Consider the following 22,289-nt stretch of genomic DNA (forward strand, 5'->3'; position numbering starts at 1 on the left):
TAAAATAGTAAACGGACAAAAAAGTGACGTGACACAATAATCGACGTTCGTGCTCGAGCTTTACGAGCGCGCGGCATTCGAATTTTAACAATGTGTCATGTTACCCCCCCGTTCACCGGCTAACGCGGCACTTTTGCATGGAATTCATTCGTGATGTGAAATTACGCAAGGGATTGGCGCGCAAATTGTCGCGTTCTGTCGCGGAAACGGAAACACGGAAAATAAAGCGAAAAGACCCGAAAGATCAAAATAGAAGGCTAAAATAGCAGCTTTTCAGAATTATGTGCGAGATATTCCAAGTCGACCTTGGCCGACTTTCGAAGCTAATTTCTTTCCGAGCGAAAGATTTAATTAGACGCTTTTAAAAAGTCACGCACTTAAATAACCGATAGAGTGAATTCATTTGCGCGACTCTCGAGTGCTTTTATTATTTATAAGTGATTATAAACGAGACATGCATAATTGAGTATAAAAACTAAGCAGACTTCCTTATTATAGTAACACTCGAGACTTTAAAATTAAAATGTTTGATTGACCTTACTGCAATCCGCTAATTCCTACAAGATTTCTAATTCGTCCGTTTTTGAACAGACATACTTGAACCCATCAGATTTCTAATTAATGCAACAAGATTAATTCATTCTTTTTCCAAAGTGAATATTAAAAGACATCCTTATTTTTAAAAATATTTCGTTGCGCAGTATTTTTAATTAATGAACTTAGAACTTGCGTTTACGCGGGTCAGTTTGATCTAACGGATTGCAAACTTTACGAAAGAGTTAGCTCCAAGTTGGATGGGAGGCGGGCATTCCAATGTCTCATCGCGTTACTACGAGACTTGCGTATCCATTTTTTCCCGATCGGGAGAAAGAACGGGATATCGATCTCGTTCTCTCAATCGGAGAGATTGGCGGAAGCGTATTCACCTCTTTATTCAAACAACGTCTCTTCCTCGGCGGCGGTGAATGCACCGACGCGTCGACATGGCTGTTCGCCGGGTAGTACTGCATGTTCAGGATGTTATCCATACTATGCGTGACCATCCTGCCGTCGAGCGACGAGACACGGAAGGGAGAGAGATACCGTCTGCTATCTCTGAAGCTTCCTCCGCGAGGGATATTTTCAGAAATGGAAATATCGATCCGCTCGGAGGATCAATATCGCCCTTGCCGTTTTCCCTTTAAAATGTTCCCCTGTGCGCGGCGCGCACGTGTATACCATTCGACAATGAACTTCCACGTCGGTAAACCGTCCAAGTCAATTGCGCCGCCTGGACTTCACTCTCGAAAACAATTTTCCCCCGCGAAGGAAAACCTCGACACCGAATTGTATGTTTCTTCTCCGGTCAGTTCCCACAAACCGTTCGCGGTTACGTCGAGTTTCACCGGGACACTCTTAAAATTTGCAGCAACAGCTGTTACACATGCGGTCCAAGTGGATTTCACAACGGAGAATGTTCGATTATACAGCTTTGATTTGTATCCTTTGTTACTATCAATTGTGTGTTACCGCTGGTATAACGTATTGTTATTTTCATAAGATTGATTACTCAAATTTAAAGTATAGTCCGACACGTTCGACAATAATATCACGATATATCTTTCCTCTTTCATTTAAGTGGAACAACTTTTCATTTTCGTATCATATAGTTGTATTTTCATACTCGATGTATTATCTCAAACTCAGATTTTCACTTGACACCCTCGGGGAGACGATTACTCTCTTGCCGCTCGTTATCGAGCTAGCAGTGCTCCGCGTACTCGCAAATCGCAGGCGCGCCGACGACTACGAGCCGCGGAGCGACGACACTCGCATTTCTTCGGTGCCGTCGATGGAGGGAGACGTCACGCCGCGCCGCGCCGTGCCGTGCGGCGCCGACGGCGATGAAGAGGCATCACGTGTCGGAAACGCGATGCATTACGCCCAACACGTGAGGTAACATGCGCCTCCGTCGCGCCGCGCGTCACGCCGAGGCTCTGGCTTGGTGAGCTTGGTCTCGCTCGCGTTTCCAGTTGCTCTTTTGACTACTGCGGGTCAACCCTGCAGGGGAACCACCGCCGTTATCCCGATTCCGCGGTAATTCCCAATTTTCCTTCACACTTCCCTTATAAAAAATGTACTCGGTTATCTTTCGGGCGATAGACGAGTCGATAAACATTTTATAAATATTTATATGGCTCATCCAGGAAACAAAATTCAAACTTTTACGATACGCAATTCGATAATATTAATGAGTGAATTAAAAAATATTCTTCTCGAAATAAATTAATAATAATTAATAATATTAACATAATTAAATTATATATTATATTTGTGAGAAAAATATTTTACATATATAGGTATAAAACACATTTCGCTCACGTCAATTATTTGTATATTATTTTTATGTATTCACCGTTTCACATATCACAAAAAAAAGTAATTTTTTAATTTATTAGAGCAGGAAATAATTAGTTAATTAATCACAGATGTTTTATATACATTTGAGAGAATTTCTTCTAAAAATTATATTGTTGCATATATGTATATCGACACACACACATACACACACACATACACACACACACACATACACAGCTATATAAACACATTAATTGAATCAATTAATCTTAATCTATCTATATTCGCGTTTATAGAATTGTACATTCATTGGTTACTTGTCGTATCATCACATATTATGTATGTCTATTCAACAAAGGATCGGATATATTAATTAATATTACAAGATAAATTAGAAAAGACTCGCGTAATTAAATACCGAAATAAATAATTGAATACTTAAAAGAAAAAGGACATTTAATAAATTATATATTTCAGCTTGTATCCAGAATAATATAGAAAGAAAATAATTAATATTTTCAAATAGTTACTTATAAATTTATGTAAAATGTATGTAAAGCAAACAAACATCAAAGCAAAATCGTAGTTATTTTTCTTTTGTAAATATATAAATCAAGCAAAAATTAAATAGCTTTTATAGATACAATTCAATGTTTTTAACGTAGCTCTTATATGTGTCTTTATTTATGTATTGTTACTAGCATAAATAGAGATACATAGACTGAATATAATCTAATTACAATCGTAGAAGGTTCTGAGAAAAAAGTATCCATTATAATCGTACATTTTCAATTACATTCCTAATTTAAGTATAATAATTTAATAAATAATTTAGTACATTACATTCAAGAATTAAACTGCTTTTAAAAAATAGATAATAATTAATTTTATAGCCAAATTTTTTCTTATATTCACCATTATTAACTTTAGACCATATACAACCAAAAAAAGAAGGCAACAAAATGATCATTTGAATATTTTTCTTTACTTAAACTCCTGTGCCACTTGTGCCGGGCCTGAACAGAGGAATTCCCTTAATAAACAAAACAGTCTTCTTGTAACATTTTACTTTCACCAAATCATCTAATACAATTTCCCGCACTCCTGCCGCAAAATAAATGAATCATTCTAACCTTATCACATATGCAAAAACAACATAGTAAAATGTTAATTTTTTATCATTCTTGCTAATCAAAACGCCGAGTCATTTCGGTTACAAAGTCTAATGTGATATAATAAATGTGGCTAAATACACATATTTGCAATTGTTTATCCACATGATTTTAATAATAAAATAATTTTAATTCAAAATTATTGCAATGTCTCTCTAAAATTAACTACCCTAAAATATCAATATGATCTACCGTTATTATCGATTCTCATTTGCATCACAATTAGAAACTAAACAAGTAATAGCAAATTCAAATATATACGAGTAACTAAACGAGGATCGTGCACACAAGAGAACTATAAATAATTTAAAAACTGTTGTTATTTTTACGAAGTAATTTCTTTTCTTTCAATGTATCGTACAAACCTTGATTAACATAATCATTAATACTAATCATGTCTTATGTAAACTGTGAGATTATAATTGAGATATAATTCAATAAACTGTAACTTAATAATATCTTCAATTATCAAATTTTCACATTAAATTGCAATTCTACAAGCGCAAACATCCGCGAGACCAAGATAAGACCCGTGATACGCTGAGGCGTGTCGAGAGAACGGCGGGTAGTTATGTGCACATTGACCGACGATCGGCTCGAAACAGTGAGAAAAAGTCGAAGAGAAGAAATCCGACAACAACGACGATGACGATGACGATGACGACGACGACGACAACGACGACGACGAAGGAAAAAAAGCGGCACGAGAACCGCTTTAACGGGGTCGAGTTATCGGCGTGCCGGATATAACCGGTACTCGGTGATCTCTGCGCGCACTCGGCATGAAAGCTCGCATTATGACCAAGAGTTTATCGGCGTGCGCGGTGACCGCGGTGGTCTAGCCAGTGTTTTTCAAACGATAACCGGGCACCACCGGATCCCAGCATCTCGGCGACAACAACCGCGCGCGGCCGGAGCGGCCTCTTATCGTCATCGGTTCGTCTCATGCGCACAAATCTACTTCTGTTGCGACGATCGCCGATACGTCGGTGAGTCTACGCGACGTTAAGTCCGTTTTGGACGAATAATCCCGTAATTCAGAATAGTGTTTTATTTGTAATTCTATGTAATATTAAAAAACATTTCAGAATTAAAATAAATAAATATATATATATATATATATATATATATATATATTAAAATATTACATATATTACACAGAGAATTTTCTCTTAAAAATTACCCTGAAAATCGTGGTAATTGTGAGATAATGTGAACCTAAGATTTTAATAAAATTTAACAAAGTTTTAGTAAATTAGGGTAATTTTTAAAAGAAAATTCTCTCCATGTATCGCATAAAAAATTGTAAATAAAAGTAAAATTATAGATCTTGTAAAGTGAGTCAAAATAAAAACAAAATTCTAATTTTACGTTCCGTGTAACAAAGAGAAGAAACAATGAAAGTATCGTTCATATGTGTTAAAATGCATGCATCAAAACACACATATAAAATTATAAATAAAATTTTATTCTGAGATCCGATTATGTAACTCGGCGTTACTGAAGCAAAATAAATTCGGGGTGCTAAAAATATAACGGTTTTTTTATGAGCGCTGTTTATATATATGTCATTAAAGTAAAAATAAACTTTTAAAATAAATTAGATTATATACAATTAGTGTATAATTTGTATTCAGAGTTGAAATTTTAAGTATTAAAAAATTTTTATTTTATTATGACATAAGCAACAGATTAAAAAAACTGGAATTTAATAAACCTTACCTTAAAAGTCATGTTATATATTTTATTTTAGTAAAGTTGCATTCAAAGCAGCTAATAATGCCTCGACACTTTTAAAATCTCAAAATACATGTCACGAATAGAATTATATCATATAAAATAAATAGTCTTCCAGCTTAAAAAAAAAAACAGCTGATAGCAAGTTTTAAAAAGATTAAATTATACGTCTATTAAAAAAACATTTCATAAAAAGCATGTTATCAAACGTATTTAGAAACGTATTTTTTTCAAAACAGACTGTTGAAAATTCAACGGGCAATTTATATGTATATTATTAAATAAAATTATACATTATTAAATAAAATTTAATTGCTGGTATTAAAATACACGCACGCGTGCATGCGCACACGCGTGAGCGATGTATCACGAGACGAGAGGAAAATCCGGCCCGCTTATGCAAATCGGCGCTGCTGCGGCCGTCTATATTTAGACGTGAAAATAAATTACTCGAGGCATCGTGCCGAAGCAACTGCGGATCGACGACACGCGAAGTTAACAGGGGAAAAAAAAGAAGCGCGAGAAGAGCTCCTCGAGCGAAACCTTCGTAACTTCGCGCTCGGTGACACCGCTGCCGCCGCGCGCCGATGCGCCGCCGGTTACCGGCGCTTTCCTGTTACTTCCAACTCGCTATTTACTTACATCTTACAAGAAAACTCCGCACTTCTTCCGGCTCGTCGAAATTACTACGGGGAGCGTGCACGGATTTACGATTGCCGTGTATAATTTGTGTCGCGCCCCAGATTGCGAGTGGCGTTTCCCGTTCCTCTGAACCGCCGTTCGGATATTTTTGCCCGTCCGTTTGCGAATGCAGCCTTGAGGCCACAAACATCGACCGGCGTTAAATGATATCTCCATAAATTAAGATTCATTCGGCGAGCGACGACCAATGTCGAAACCTCGACGATTGAGAGCTCCCGTAGCCTTGGTGCTGCGAGATGTACTTTGCTCACGCAACCACTCACGACCCGTAACATAAAAACTTTTTTTATTAAAATTCATTAAAAATGTATATGAGAGAGCAAAAGATGATGATTTATGTTTCACCAATTTTGACACTTTTTATTGTGCAAGCTTTATTTTGGCGTCTAAATGGCAAAAACAATTCTAAAATATTATTTCAAGTATTAAATTTTGATACATATATTTTTGTAGATTTAAATTGTTACTTTTATACACTTTTGTTAAGACTTAACAAATGCATTCTTGTCAACGGTACTCATGATCTACCTCTCTGATCAATATACATAAAAAGAGAGTATAAGTAGAAATTAAATTCTTATATTTTTATATTTTTTAACATCTTGTTACATTATATACAGTTATTTTATATACAACTGACAAAATTAACAAATCAAAGTAATATAAGAACCTTGACCTTTACTTTCGCACCTCCTCTTCATTTTATATTTAAAATATTTTACTTTATATTATCTTTTTCTATTAGGTATTAATCAAAAATACAATTCTTTCCTTATTATCCATTTGTTAATTATACAGATAATTAAGAAAATATTATTCTCTTTAGAAGTTTACATTTTTTTGCATCTTTTAAGTTTGTGTGATGTTAAGAATAAATCTGTATATAGATAAAAATAATGTTCTCATAATGTATAAAGTATAAAAATAAAATTTAAAGTTAATTTTCTCGAAACACTTTTTTTACAACCGACGGAGAGAAAGAAACACCACCTACGCTGTTCCTAAAGACGTGGGCAACTACCAGCATCTTTCGTTCTTATTTTCGAGTCAATCGAGGTTCGTTTTCGAACAAGATATTAAGTAAGAATAACAAGCGCTGCAATTGCACGAGGCGTGATTCAATTAGCGCTTCAATTTAACGTAACACGCGACACCAGCGATTTCCTTATCGCTTATAAATTATCGCTGGTGTTACTAATAATACAATAACTGCACACGTAGTCCTCACTAATTACGATCTAATTAACGCTCAAATTTTTTTTATTAGACATATCTCCGCTAACACGTCTCTTTTCGATTTCAGACCGATCGATTAGCGAGTGACAATAAATGACTCACGGCGTTAATATCACTTTATCGCGATCGGAACCTTCCTCTCGCTCGTGACGTGGCTTAACGAACGAAAAGAAACGATGGCTCATCGAGCTTTAAGCCTTCGTACGTTCGGCTGACGTTGCTCGCCAGGCCGAGTGGAACAAACCTTTCACGCGTCGAGAGATCGCGTAGGGGAACATTAGCGAGAAAGTAGCGTACGACCGCGCTAATCGCGGACGAAGCGTCGGCGGATAAACACGTCCTGTTTTCCACCAAACAGTGACGCACTCGGAAACACCCTATTTTTGTCGGCGTCGCGTGTCACACGAATCACGCTCCGAATCGCGCGAACATAAATATAGATGGGCGAGCGAGAGAGGAGAATTTTCGAAGTCGGAGTTTCCGCGACGAGTGTCCAAACCTCGGGGAAGCCGGCCCCGGGTAACGAGCTCTCATTTGTCGTCATTTTGGTCGCCAAAACATCGTCAGGGATGTCATTTTGTCAGCTTGTTACCGGCATACTTCCCCCTTCCCGAGGGTGGTCCCGCTCGACCCTCTCGAGCGATTTAATGCCCAATCGGCACCCCATGTAGATAAACGCGACGTGTACAATAATGTTCATTAATAATTTCCACGATAATAATATTACATACTCGTCTCAGCTTCGTCTTTGCACTGTAGCCTAACTTTAAACTCGTAGTCTTTCTTTCTTTTCTATATAAAAATTAAAAACAAGATAAAAAATAAGTTGAACCGAGCTTAAAGTTAAGCTACATCCAGTTGCAAAAGAATCCGATCGGGGGAGAAGGGAGAGGTTCAGACTTTCCGAAGCAAATAAAAGCAAGTGAAAGAGCGGGCGTCTCTCCAGTTTTCATAAATTCTTTCGTTAAAAAAAAAAACGCACGACAGAGAATCTGATGAGCCACATGTCGTGTCCTAATTTACAATAAAAATGGTTGTTTTCGTCATTCAAACACGGCCGCGGGACACTCTCGGTAAATCGGTTTATGTGACATTTGACAAGAGTTATTTGGATACGCGAGACGGCTATTATTGGGGCCGTGATGTTCACGTGATGTTTTCAAGAAGTTTCAAACCCCACGTAAGAGATACGAGTAGGCTTCTCCTCCCGCTGCATTCCATTTCGTCCGCGAGGAAAACATTTCCGCTGGCAAGACTCCGAACTGGCAGTACTCCGCGATTAAATCATAATTAATTAATCCAATTAAAGACCGATTCGCTTGGAATTTATAATTAGTCGGCCAAGTTGCTCGGTTGCAGCTACTTAAGTATGCGATTGAATCTATTTCAATGCAAAAGTGAACTTGATAGGCTACGGAATGACTAAAATATAAGACATTTGATCTTGGTGCAAACTCATTATAGAACCTGCGGTGCAAACGATTTCTTTGATTAGATTTAAGATTTAACTCGGACATCAATGACAGAAATGACAATGACTCTCCGGCGTACAATCGCTAAGGCAGTTTATATTGCGGTTTTTTTTTTATAGAATTAATTACATAATAAATTAAAGAAGTCAACATAATTCTGGTATTCTTTTCCTCTGCTTCGAAAGTGTTTTATAATGGCAAACAAAAGAAGAGAGAGTTTGAGCTGCTCTTTTCTTACTAAAAACTCTAATCGCGCGGGCTTTAATTAATTAAATCGTTACGTTATTTTTCAATTTTCTTAATTAAATCAACTTGAAACATACGGGAAGTGACGTTCGAGAGTCACGCCTTATCGTCCCTTCCGACTTTGATCGGTACGCTAATTTGACACGATGTGCAACGTAGGCTGTAACACTTGTTTACGCATACGTACATATTTAACGCTACTATCGCGTCGGTTCATAGTACGATTGCAACCCCCGATCGGGGGCTATCGAGAAAGCCCCGTTATCGACGCCATTAATGGCCATCGCGCGAAGTCCAATGCGCGATATTAAACGGCGACGGGCTAATTACGATTCGCGGAAATCTCGGAATAATCGCGGCGGGACGCTAACGTCAAAAGCCCGACGATAAGCCGCATCGTCGTCGCCCGACTTTAACCGAGCCTCCCACGTGACGTAAAGATCATAAGATCGTGACCCCTCGAGAATCGTCTGATCATCACGCTGATTAGGCTTCATTAAAATCACTTTTATACAAACGCGCAAAAAAAATACTGAATACAGTGGGATTGGTTTTAAGAGGCTGACGAAAGCTTTTTTTTTTTTTTATTTCCGAAATTATGCTTTAAGCCACTATTGAAACTTATAACAAGCAATGCACACCAAAAAATTTTTCGCTGATATAAACAAATTTCTTGATGTCACAACCAAAATGTATCGCTATTTTTGTATCTGTTAGAATTTTGGCTGTCACGTACAGAATTTGTAAATTCAGCTTTGGTCAGTTAGATTGATTAAGCAATACATATCACAGTATTTGCAAATTATTTATCTACCACAGCTAATTTTTACACTCATATAATTTTTGTTGAAATTGCAAGATTATTTTTTTAATGTACGCAATACAAAAAAACGAAAGTTAGAATAGACGAGGCCAAGTGGACACAATTGACTCCGATTACCTTGACCAATAAATCATTGATTTTAAAAAAACTTATATTAATATATAAATAAAATTATTGACTTCTTTTTTTGCTTGGCACGGGAAAAGAAAGATTAGAAGTTAACAACGAGCAATTATACAGCTCGAAAGCAATTGTATTTACACAATTGAATTAATTGCTGATTAGGTTAATCCGCACTTTAAACAGATATTATGTACGCAATCCTTGAATAGAATTTTCATAATTATTTAAACGACCTAATTATTTTCTATTTGATTAACTTTATTCGTTTACAATTTCCAAGTTAATTAAAATTTGATCAAAGTCAAATTCTCTAACCTAATAAATATGGAATAATAATTTAATTTATTTAAAGGCGCGTTTTTTAAAGGCGGAAGCCAAACACTCGTCCGAATCTGGAATTTGTCCATCAAATTAATAAGTCACTCGTCAAAAAATACGTATTTGTTTTCTGTAAATATAACTGTCTCTCTCACATTCAATTCGTCGACATAAATAAATAAAATCTGCAAAATTAATACTTCTGATTGACACAGAGTTCAATCGATGGATGTTCAGATAGAGTCACAGCAAAGCAAAGATAGATAGCGGATATCTCATCAATCCGATCCATGATTTATATACATTGACTTCATCATATATTCCTGAAACTGATGCGAAATCAATTTTCAAGAGTCAAGAAATATTTTACATATTTATATAATTCTAATTACTTTAAAGGTCACCAATACTGACATACCACCTTTTAAATATTTCTTTAACAAAAGCTAAAAATAAATTTTTAAAAATAAATGTAAACTACAAATTGTTATAATTGTTATTTGTAATAATTAATGTTGTAATTTTCATAACTAACATAACGTCTGAGAAATTAGATCCTAAAAATGAGATATTAAATTAAACACCAATGTCTGAATTCATAGTCCTGTAATAGAGAAATTAACAGTAAAAAAATGAATAAATCAAGTAATAAAATATACTTTTTTTCTATGAAACGACAAAGTTTAAATAAATAATTAGAATTAAACATTCTAAAAACAAAAATAGTGTAAGAACAAAAAATAAAAATAGACAATTTATTTAAAATTAAATTATGTTATAAAAATAGCAGACCATATTTATCAATGACAGAAAAACGCAATTTATGTTTTACGACAATTTTATTATATAAAATATTACGAAAAATATGAAAGAGAAAAGTATAAACTGTGTTAGGAAACTACAACATTTATAAAATACTGTAACATTATCAATAATATACTAATTTTATTGTTTAAATAACTTGCAAAAGAAAATCACGTAAATTCTATTCTTATTTTTGAAGAATTTATTTTTAGTAATTTTCCTAGAAAAAAGATGCTATCATAAACTTACGTAAACTAAGTGTTTATTTAATTATCTAAGCAGATTATGTTTTTACTAGTATCAATACAATGCAATATTTAGTTTTCCAGTAATAAAGGAGTAATAATTTAGGAAACCTATGCTAGTATTTGCTGTCTTCTAAAATTCTCTGCTACAACATATTTTTATTTGCACAGTAATAATTTCCCATATCTAAAATCTAAAATTTTATCTAGCAATTATATCTAACTTTTAATGACTGACATAAATGGTAATAGTTGCATTAATTCTGTTAAATAAAAACAGCTGATTGATCAAAAGTTCCTGCAAGCAAAAGTCAAACAGCTCGTAACACGTGCACAAGTACGGGAAGATAGATAGATAGATAGAGAGAGAGAGAGAGAGAAAGAGAGAGAGGAAAAGCAGAAAAAAACAGCGCGATAAATGCATATCATGACACGCGTTGAGTCACGCGGTAATTCCGTTCGCACGGTGTCTAGTGGCACGTGAAACTCTCGGCCTTTATTTTGGAGCTTATTACGAGTAATTACAAAGCAAAATCAGAAGTCATTTGCCGCGAGACGATAATCTCGCGGTCGGAAATATCGCGCGGACATATTTTACATATCGCATAACTCAAAGTACGCAAGTCGACAAGCTTGACGCTTTAAAAGCGCGGTTTCCGCCCGCAATTGCAAAGCCATCGACTGTACACGTCACACCTGTTTACTTATCGCGCAAAGTATTTTTCCGCTCGCCGTCAGATACGCTCAGCTACTTTAGATACTTCCGCCGAATACGTCGCTTTTTATATTCATATTAATATTAATGCGGAGGGAATATAGTCTCACTGAAACGTCTAAAAATTCTGCTGAATAACAGATCTGAAAATAATTTTTTTCTGCTTAGATCATGTTTTCTGCCAAATCGTATTTTTCGTTGAACCATCCTGCATGATTATTTTAATAGCCTAAGAAAAGAAATTATTAAAACTGAGACTAACGAATAGCAGAATATTTCAGTGCTCAATAATATTTCTTACATTTATCGCAACGGCCGATGGATGTTGAGAAATGTATTAAAAGGCCAACGCGCGTATAAATACAAAAAAGACACCTGCTACGGAGGTCCAGGTTCAAACTCTGGCTGAGATAATATTTTTCACAACAGGTTCTTTTTGTGTGCATTAGAGAATGCAATGCTGCAACAGTGTATTAGAGAATATATGTATTAAAGAAGAAGGAAAGAAGAGGGAATTTTATTGACATTACTACCATAACAAACGTTTGTTGGTATTAATATAATATTATTATGTAATATTATTATGTAGTATTATTAAATTATCAAATACTATGATGGTTCAATTAAAAAATTTCAAGGCAAAAATGTTTGAAGAACTGGAAAAAATATATAAAACGGTTATAAGACCATGGTCGATTATTGAAAAAAAAAAAAATTATTTTCAATTATCTGTAGCCAGCTAGATTTTTAGATGCTCCAGTACGAAATCATTCTTTCCACACACACGCGCGTGGAATATTTTCGTCCTTTCGCGCCCGAGCTACTTTACGTGACGTACAGATGTTATCTAGTACGTTGCTATGTTACGTTACTATGTTACTTATCACGTGTAATTACACGAGATTAGAAATCGAGCGATGCCGCGCGCACGGAGAAAACCTTAATACCGCGCCAACTAGACGAGAAAAGTCACATGCCGTTATACTTTCATAATTCAATGTAAAACCCCGCGTCATCTCGCGTTTCGCTTTTAATTGCCGCCCCGAAGGTGTAAATACGTCGCGATGTACCGAGACTGTCTCCGCCAACGGATCGCTCGATATAGCCCGAGGATTAAATATACGGCCCGCGACAAATTTAACTTGGAAAACCTAACTGTTACACGACAAACGTGTACACACGTACTCTAATTTTGGCATGCTTGCCATTTGGATCAACGACTTCTCTCGCTGCGGCACTTGGCTGCTATAAAAAAAAAAAAAGAAACATATATCCGCGATTAAAAGCGACACATTGGCCGCTTGCTCGCACAAGCGTACATCCTCAAGTTCTAAGGTCGAACGTCTCGTGTTAGAAAGACAGAAAAGAGAGAAGACTGCGATAGAGCGTTTGCCTTCGAGAGAAAGAGATTGACTTACATTTTTCTGAAAATATTCATATTTTACGAATTATCCTATTCGCTATCGACTTTATTTCCTTATTTTTATAAAACCAAAACGAAACCAGCGAATTCGCTATATGCTTTTATATCAATGTTTTATTACGTGGTTTACCATATCCCTTATTCCTTGCTAAATGCTCGCCGCGTTCCATTCGCAAGTTCCACAGTTTCTGAAAATAGGATCTCGGAAATCGAGAGGCACACGCCGCGCCGTGCTCATTAAACGAGATGCGCCCAGGCTATTCCTTGCACGTGACGTCGTAGCGAGCATTATTTGGGTCGCGTGCGACGATCGCGGCTCGATCGCTTTTCCACGAGTAGTTTTCCGGTCACGTCATTCGTTACCAGGAGCGTCGTCGGCCACGTGATACCGTGAACTCGGATATTTTATATGGAAATAAGCGAAGGCGGAGGACGCGCGCATAAACGCCTCGGGCGTTTTAAACGAATCGGAACCAACGGAAGCGGAAACTCGCCTTAGCTCAGAATACGCGCAAAAGCGTCCTCTTTTTATTAAACTTAAATTATTCTCTGCATATTAAAAATAAATAAAAATAAGAAATACGTTGCTTTACGTAAAGCGTCTGCTACAACTTTTATTTTAGTTATTCATCTCCATAATTATAGATTTAAGGTTCGAAGATAAATTGAATTGCTACTACAAAGGTCTGTAATAATAAATAATAATAGAAGAGGAAATAGAATTCTATTCGATTGAACGATCATTAAAAAATAATGACTTAGAATTATATTTACAAATATTATATATAAGAACTTCCGTATATTATTGATATTCAATATATTTATATAAAGATGTTTCAATCTATCTATAAACTTTATTTTATTTAAATACTATTATATAACAGTTCAGAATAATCAAAATTCTTTTAGTATTTTCTAAAAATTTATATACATAAAAATCTTTTCTTACTGATTGTTATATTACATATTGCAATTATACGAGCAATATTTTTCTCAAAACAATAGCCCTAAAAAACTTATCTATCAAGTTGTTTCAAATTTATTATATTCGCATATTTTTAGATAGGTGCTTTATCTTATTTACGGTAGAATTTAGTTCTTATCAACGAGATAACGATTGTCTATTTCAATAGTATTTTGAAAATTTTATTATTCCAACAATTTCTAAAATAAATTTTAAAATATTTCTTCGCGTAAAACAGATATAAAAAAAAGAAAAACTTGTTTTTTCAATTTTGATTCAAATTCGGAATTTTTTAAACGTTTTCAAAATCAATAACTTTAATATTTTTCAATGTTTGTGCACAAAAAGTCATATAAAAATTAATGATGTACATTTTTAATATATTAAAAGTTTTAATATAGTAATATAAATTTTTAATTTTTACACAACGCTGTTTCACTACGCGATGTTCATCCGGAAACCTTTCACGATCATAAAATCAATGGTCGCACAAGGCAAGACCAGAATTCAGAAAAAAGTTCGCATTTTCTTCCAAATTTTTAAAAAGAAAATCCTAAAATCGATTTATTTCCCAACTTATCACTAATCTAATTCTCTAAATCGTTTTATTTTGTCAAACATGTAATGTTGGCGAGGCATTTTAAAGTATATCGTTTATTTATTACTAAAAAATAAAAATATTCGTTCTTCCCGGATATCCCACGAATGCTATATCAGCTCGTGACGCAACGGGACGATATCAGGTAGCAACCGCCTTTCGAAACTCATCGCCGTGCGAAGCGGCATGCGCTCGACGACCGGCGGTTCCAGAAAGCGATGAGGAGAAGTCCGTGACTTGAATTATCTCGTTCGCCACGTGCAGCTTACAAGAAAAAGAGCGAAAAAGGTAGAGAAACCTGAAGCAAAACGGCTCACGAAGAATCCTATAACACTGACGCCAAGAAATTTCTTAAAATACACTCTTAATTAAAACGTAAATGTAAAACGCGCAGAATGCAACTAAATAATTGAGCGCGTGTAAATGTGTACGCGTGCGATACCAAATTTAACAAATTTTTATCTACTTATTTTTAATCGTTTGAAAATCGAGTACAAATATATTGTGTCGTAATTAAATGCGTGTGCAATGTAGAAAAAAATCGGAGTACAGGTTTGAATTGGTCTGAAAAGTTGTTTTCTGCGTTTCTGACGAGGCAGCGAAATTTCCTCGCATTGTCATCAAGCAGGTGTAATCATTTCGTCAATTTGATTCAGTGTCATGACCGAGAACGTTGATCATTCTCGCGAAAGAAGTGTCCAATGGCGGCGAAGGAATTCAGCTTTAACAAGGTAATAACGATCTCAATTGTATATCAATCATAAATTACAGGTCAAATTTGCAAAGTTAAATATTTTTACAAATATGTTTAAATAAAATTGCACAAGATTTTTTTATATTCTTCAATTTTTTATAATTATAATATAAAATTACTTTCTGAATCATTGCTAATGTTTAGGGGAAAAAACGGCAAATAATTAATTTCTTATAAATTTTTCTTATAAGCCTAATTGTAACTCCTTAATAATTTTTTGAAACCATGACACTTTTAGTAAACTATACATATTAAACACAAAACAAAATAACATGCAGTAAAAATATACATTAATATGTATTTAATTATGTTGATTCATAATTAGGACTTATTTACAAACATTTTTAAATCTTTCCAAATTCACAATTGTTTTATTAAATATATAATAATTTCCCTTCAAAACTGTAATGTTTACTGCTTACATTGACATTAATAACTTTTTTAAATGTTTGTCAGTTAAATTTACATAATAAAAAAAAATTGTTTCAACCTTAAATAAATTGGGACCGTTACTTTGTCATAAGACGCGCCAAACGTTTCGTTTCGTGCATACTTTTGTGTGCGTGCACACGAAAGCCCCAGCCTTTCGTTCTCTCGTCACGTTGTAAAGCATCATCACGTACTTATCCTAGGAATTTATTTTGTGACTCAATTGGGTTAGCTGTATTTTTTTATTATTTCAAGAGGGTGCATAAAATAAATCTGATTAGATAGTTATATCTTTCATTTCTGGGGATTTCCCTTTCTCTGATAGAAAATACCGTCTTAAAAACTTGATTAGATATCGCTTTAGAAGTTTTCCAGAAAAAAACAATACATTTCCAACCTCACGAATCGTATAAAGTACCGAAATTGCAGTGGTAGTTCCTCAGACTTCATTGAGAAGCGTGCGCGATATTCGACAAGCTGTAAGCACAGCCATTGTACCACTGTAGCTTAGTGTAAAGAAAAAGAAATAAAATTCTTTTTTCTTACCCAATCATGAATATTACAATGTAAAAAAAGAATAATTTAAGACTAGAGTTGAATGCGAGAACATCTCCGATATATTCACGCGAAAATAGCATCGACAATCCAACGCAGACGGATGTTATTAGACAGACGCTGTTTTACATAATTTGCCGATGCAAAACGAATTAGGTACGCATAACTAGCAACGCAATTCATCTTTCAACTCATCTCGATGCGTGACAAATGAGAGGAAGAGAGAGAGAGAGAGAATTACACAATTCGCGGATTCATCAGATTGCGCAAGGACTAATAAAAGAGAGCGCGAAGATTTCCTACTCGTCTTCATGCGATAACGCCGTTACATCTCGGCGAACGCGAGAACTCTTTCCTTACATCACAGCCATTCGCGCGGACATAAATTTTAAAATCAATAATTTGCATACGGTTGAAATAAATCACTATTCTATTCGAATTATTTTTGGAATAAAGATAAAGCTTTTGGAGAGAGAGAGAGAGAGAAAGAAAATTGGTTTACGAGTTGTTGGGCAGAATAACAACGTAAATCACTTCTCAGTCCGCAGACGCGAATTCCGTTACCATTGCTTTCTCCTAACTGTCGTGAATTATGTGTCGACATAGAAAAAGGAAGAGACAGAGAAATAGAGGAACAGACGTTCCTTTCTAATTCAGATCCGTATAATCGTCACAACATCTCGAGAAGACACCTAGTCACGCTTCCGAGCTACTTCCTAACCAGAATGTCTCTTGATTTGGTAAGAGCCCGGTGATTGCAACACGAAACAAAAAAAGAGGAGAAATTTCCCGAAACGGATTCACAACCGGATGTAAAATCGCTCAGCCAATTGAAAGACATTATTTAAAAAAGGATTTGGTAGTAATAATCAAGTTTTGATGAAATAATTTCAATTAAATGTTTGATTAATACACCAAATATTTAGCAATTACATTAATAGTAATCAAGCCTAATAATAGAACCAAATATTTATATTAACTGAATAATTAAAATTATTTCATCAAAGCTCAGTAATTATACTTGATTATTATTAAAAGCGTACAAGACGTTTCCGAACTTGTTGAAACCAAAATAATTACCTTTTAATATTGTAAATTAAATTACAATAAGTTTACGTGTCACTAATAATAACACAATCAATTGTCCATTGGCCATTATTACTTGGAACCTTGGCACAAAAACAACATTTAGCGCAAAGTGACCAATATAAGTATATTGGAAACGGCAGAATCATTGCGTCAGCTAATAGTCCATGCTTATCACAACTAATACATATATATATATAAAGCGTGAGCTATATAAATACGCGATGTTGATAATACAAATACTTAACAGGTTCCTAGAAATAATTGTGTAACAAATATATTATCAGAACTTTAACATGTTTTTTTTATGCAAACAAATTAAATAAAATGCAAGAGAGTTTAAAAGGATACAATAACAAACGTGATTAAAGAAAGTGTGATTAAAGTCACGCGTTCGTGTTCAAATATTTAAATTGTTTAAAACGTGCGCCAACGTGCGTCGACAAATTTCTGATAAGGATTTGGCGCACTCGACATTTCCGATGTCCGATTTCGTGCGATCGCCGTGTCACAATCATCGTTTTCGGGACGTGGCGTGATGTGACTAACGCACGTCGTCGCGTCACGTTGCATCATCGCTGATTCGACAACACGGAAAACCTTTCTCCACAACGCGATGGCCTAAATACCCCGCGCGATTTTTCGTATACGCCGATTTTGGAGCCGTCTTCTGGCCATCATAAGAAACTCAATGAAAAGAAAGCAAACCCAGCAATAAAAGTGCAAAGGGACGAAATTGAAAATTGAAATTAAAAAAAAAACAACTTTTCCTCTCTTTATTTAATTTCAATTTTTGCTTAAAATGTTTTCAAAACTCATTGTTCAGATCTAATATAAAGAAAAACTAAGCACATCTGCCATATTGCCATATAATTTCCATAATTATAGAAAATTAATTAAAAATTTATCATTAAAAACAATTAAATATTATTAGAAAATAAAAAATAAAAAGAAGAGGAAGATACAAAGATATCTTCTAAGTTAAAATACAATTTTTGAAACATTAAATATAATTTCCTATACTTTTCCGAATACGTATATGTAATTAAGAAATCAGATTTTAAAAAATTTCCTCAGTTAATTAAGATGAACAAATATAACAAATATATAACTATTCCATCTTCATTCACGTGCAATATTTGCCTGTGACTAGTGTTTCATCGATGCATATAATTCTATCGGCGCTTGAAGTATTTGTACACTTTCGTTTAAGCAAATATTGTGACACACGATAAAAATAGCCAAGAGATATCTGTGACAGACACAAAAGAAACGAAGCGTGATGCGCGTTGCTTAATATTTCGCCGATTGGGACGAAAGTGCTTATTATAAAGCCGATCGAATAGAAATGAGAGCTTATGACTCACCCTGGAGACCTTCTTCTTGGTGTAAACCTCGTCATCCTCCGAGGCCGTCGCGAAGTTCAGGTTGGTCTCGCAATATCCCGCTCCTATGCCCATTCTGTATATCTCATCCTTGCAAGATCTACCATCCAGACTGAAAAAAAAGAACGAAAAATATACCGATTAGTCATCTACAGTACTGCTGACCTAACAGCGCAAAAAAAGATAAATTTGTTAGAAGTAAACTACACGTTTGTATTTTTACATTCTTTTCCCAATTTTGCATACATACACATACATAAATATAAAAAAATAATTATATAATTGGTAAATCATCATCACGGTATTTTATATTATATTTACTTAATATAACATTTAGTGAATACATAAGAAATAAAATAAACGCGAAACAAATAATGTAGATAGAAATGGTAGATTTAACAGATATTCTTGTACGTACTAACAACATTTTAAGTAATCGGATACAATTTAGTGTTGGTTTTTTTATCAATCTATGCATATACATTCTCCCGTTTAATTTCGAATAATTATCATCTCCCCGCTAAGTCAGATTCACAATGTCAATTATAAAATTACATCCCTCCATTTCACGTTCGTATTTAAATAGAAAAGCTATTTGTCATCTCAAAGGGGAGAATTTCGACGCATCGGTTACGTGCATCACGACCATGCTATCAAGAAGCTAAATGCATCCGCTTCTCGCGAAGTAAGCTTACGCAACCGCTCTCGGCACGAATGTTTCAGTCAATAACCCTATGCACGTCCCTTGCCCCGTTATAGATTTTCCGCCGTAAATAGAGTGAACGGGAAAAGCACGAGGCTCCGGCGCATTATTGATAAGCCCGGCAATGTCGTTGCTTATGAAACTTGCAGGCGACACCGTTTCCCCAGCCCATTGTGCGCCACGACGGTATAACGCCGCCGAGGGGGCTGTCGGCATTCGAGTCCCTTTTGTAACGGCGTAAATTTTTAACGGGTTTAAAGAGTTCCCCCGTCGCAGCAGCGCGTTCTTCGCATGCATGTGACACAGATACGTCGTAATTCCGCAACAGACGGAGCCAGAAGGCCGCCGCCCGGCGGCAACCGGTATAATTCGCTAATAAGCGTAATCGGAAATCGAGTCTCGTCCAACGCTTAATAATTGATCGGGAAGGTAGATATAACAAACGAATACTTTTGAAAGTAAATCGGTCAAGTACCCATTCCTGCCGCATTATTGCATTCTAGAATGTAGATTCTTCGTTGTGACGCTATACAGGCTGTAGATTTGCATTTTTAACGTGTCAATAAACGCTTACGCTCGGTAATAGATTTCTCGTTAGTTATTTTAAGAGGTAATGTGGAAATGGCTGTTATCTCTCCCCTTTATATCACCTCATAGACTTTAAATAATATATTACTCAATGAAGGTTTAACGCGATTAAGTAAAGAAAATTGATAAATAAAAAAATGGTCGAATGTTTCTCAAAAGATTAGGATAAAAAACATCGATTGCTTCTGAAATACAAGTCTAGTCTTCTCAAAGATCGTATTCTTTAATTAGACACCTCTTATGTTGAAACCCTAACTATTACGATATAAGAATAATGCTCAAGAAAGATTTCGGTTTAGAACCTAAATTTTTATTTTTCAAAAATAATGACATTTGATTAACTTTGTTCTGAATAAATTATTACTTAATAGATGTTTAATATGACTAAGTAAAAAAAAATTAATAAATTTAAAAATAGTAAAATCTTTCTCGAAAGACGGCAACTGCTTGCGAGAAACAGGTCTCCTATTCTTGAATTTTTAAAGATCATATTTTAATTATACATGCTACGTCTTATATTGAAAGACAAACAATTTAAAAAATGTTGAAAGAATCCGGTCTACGACAACCTAAATTTTCATTTTTCAAAAATGACATTTTATCGACTTAACTCTGAATAATATTACTTAATAAATGTTTAATGCAGTTAAATAAAAAGATTGATTAATCTAAAAATTATAAAACCTTTCTTGAGAGGCAGCAATTGATTCTGAAAAACAGATCTATTCTTGTATTCTTTAAGAATCGTATTCTTTATTTAAACCGAATGTCTCATATTAAAAAACAAACAAACAACAACATCGAAAAACGTTTACAAGAGAATCGGTTTAGGGGACAGCCTAAATTCTTATTTCTCAAAAAAAAAAAAAAATAATAATAATCGCATTCCACAAGAGTCTCCCACATAATCTTGCAACAGCGACGGAGACATTGATATTATGTTTACCGAATGCGTTCGCTCATACGAGAGTTCAAGGACGAAGTTGTCGATATCCCGCGAAACCAGAACGGATGGTCCTCCATCGTAAAAAAACAACGCAGCAAGGTCGGACCTCTCGCGAAATTTTTTTACCGCTCGTGAAAACTGAAAATTCCTTGGGGGTGGGGGGGGGGAGTCAAGAGATGAAACAAATTAGTTGCGGCGTTAAATTGCGAGAAAATAATCCGCTACGCGAGCACCGAGAGATCTGGATCTGGGTCAACAATCGGCAAACGCAAAGGAGAAAGAGAGGAGAAAGAAACAAGGGATATAGACTACAGAGGTGGACTTGCGTACACGGTTTCCCGTGCGATTGCCACGTGAACTGCGGCACGCCCGCGACACAGCGTTTCCATCTTCGTATCGCGCGCTCCTCTCACAACGACGCGGCGGATTATAGGCGAGCGCCTCGTGTACGCGCACGTGGTTGACATTTTCCGGCATGTGACTAGGGCCGTCGCTCCCCCTCTGTCGTCCCCACCCCATCCCCGTCCCCGTTCCCGCCGTGTCGCAACCGTTTCGTACCGATCTCCTTCGCCACGCGTCGCCCGGCGTCGGCGGACACACCATGTGCACCTGCGGCTGCAACGCGCTACGCATCCTCGTGAAACGCTTCGCTGCAGCGCGCCCAGCGCGCATACCGGCGCGGCGCACGTGTGCCCCGAATAGGATTGCACTATTATGCAAACGTTATAATAGTAATCGCGACATTTGATATCGAAGCAAGTATCGATGCAACCGCACACCTGGCAGGTCACGAGAGAAGGGTGCACCAGTTTCCAATATTTTTTCACATTCTGCATTGAGAAAAAAATGTTAATTCGACTAAATTTTTCAACTCGATTAAATTTCTTTAGTTCAAGTGTTTATTTATTTAGCTTAAATACATAAA

At 35.6% G+C, this 22,289-nt stretch overlaps 1 protein-coding gene across 2 annotated transcripts in view; it reads right to left on the minus strand.

Moving 5' to 3' along the window:
• Positions 1 to 22,289, minus strand: part of LOC105833853 (transcription factor cwo) — a 53,588-nt gene that overhangs the window by 5,118 nt on the left and 26,181 nt on the right. The window contains exon 1 of one of the 2 annotated variants that reach the window (XM_012675886.3): positions 927 to 1,953. In XM_012675886.3, coding sequence (XP_012531340.1) covers positions 927 to 1,043 — 117 coding nt within the window. In that variant the 5' untranslated portion in view covers positions 1,044 to 1,953. Of the gene's footprint in view, positions 1 to 926; positions 1,954 to 19,109; positions 19,240 to 22,289 lie in introns of those variants that run through there. The other variant, XM_012675885.3, reaches the window with a different exon arrangement.

The sequence above is a fragment of the Monomorium pharaonis genome, chromosome 9 (genome assembly GCF_013373865.1).
Source record: "Monomorium pharaonis isolate MP-MQ-018 chromosome 9, ASM1337386v2, whole genome shotgun sequence".
In the NCBI taxonomy this organism is placed as follows: Eukaryota; Metazoa; Arthropoda; class Insecta; order Hymenoptera; family Formicidae; genus Monomorium; species Monomorium pharaonis.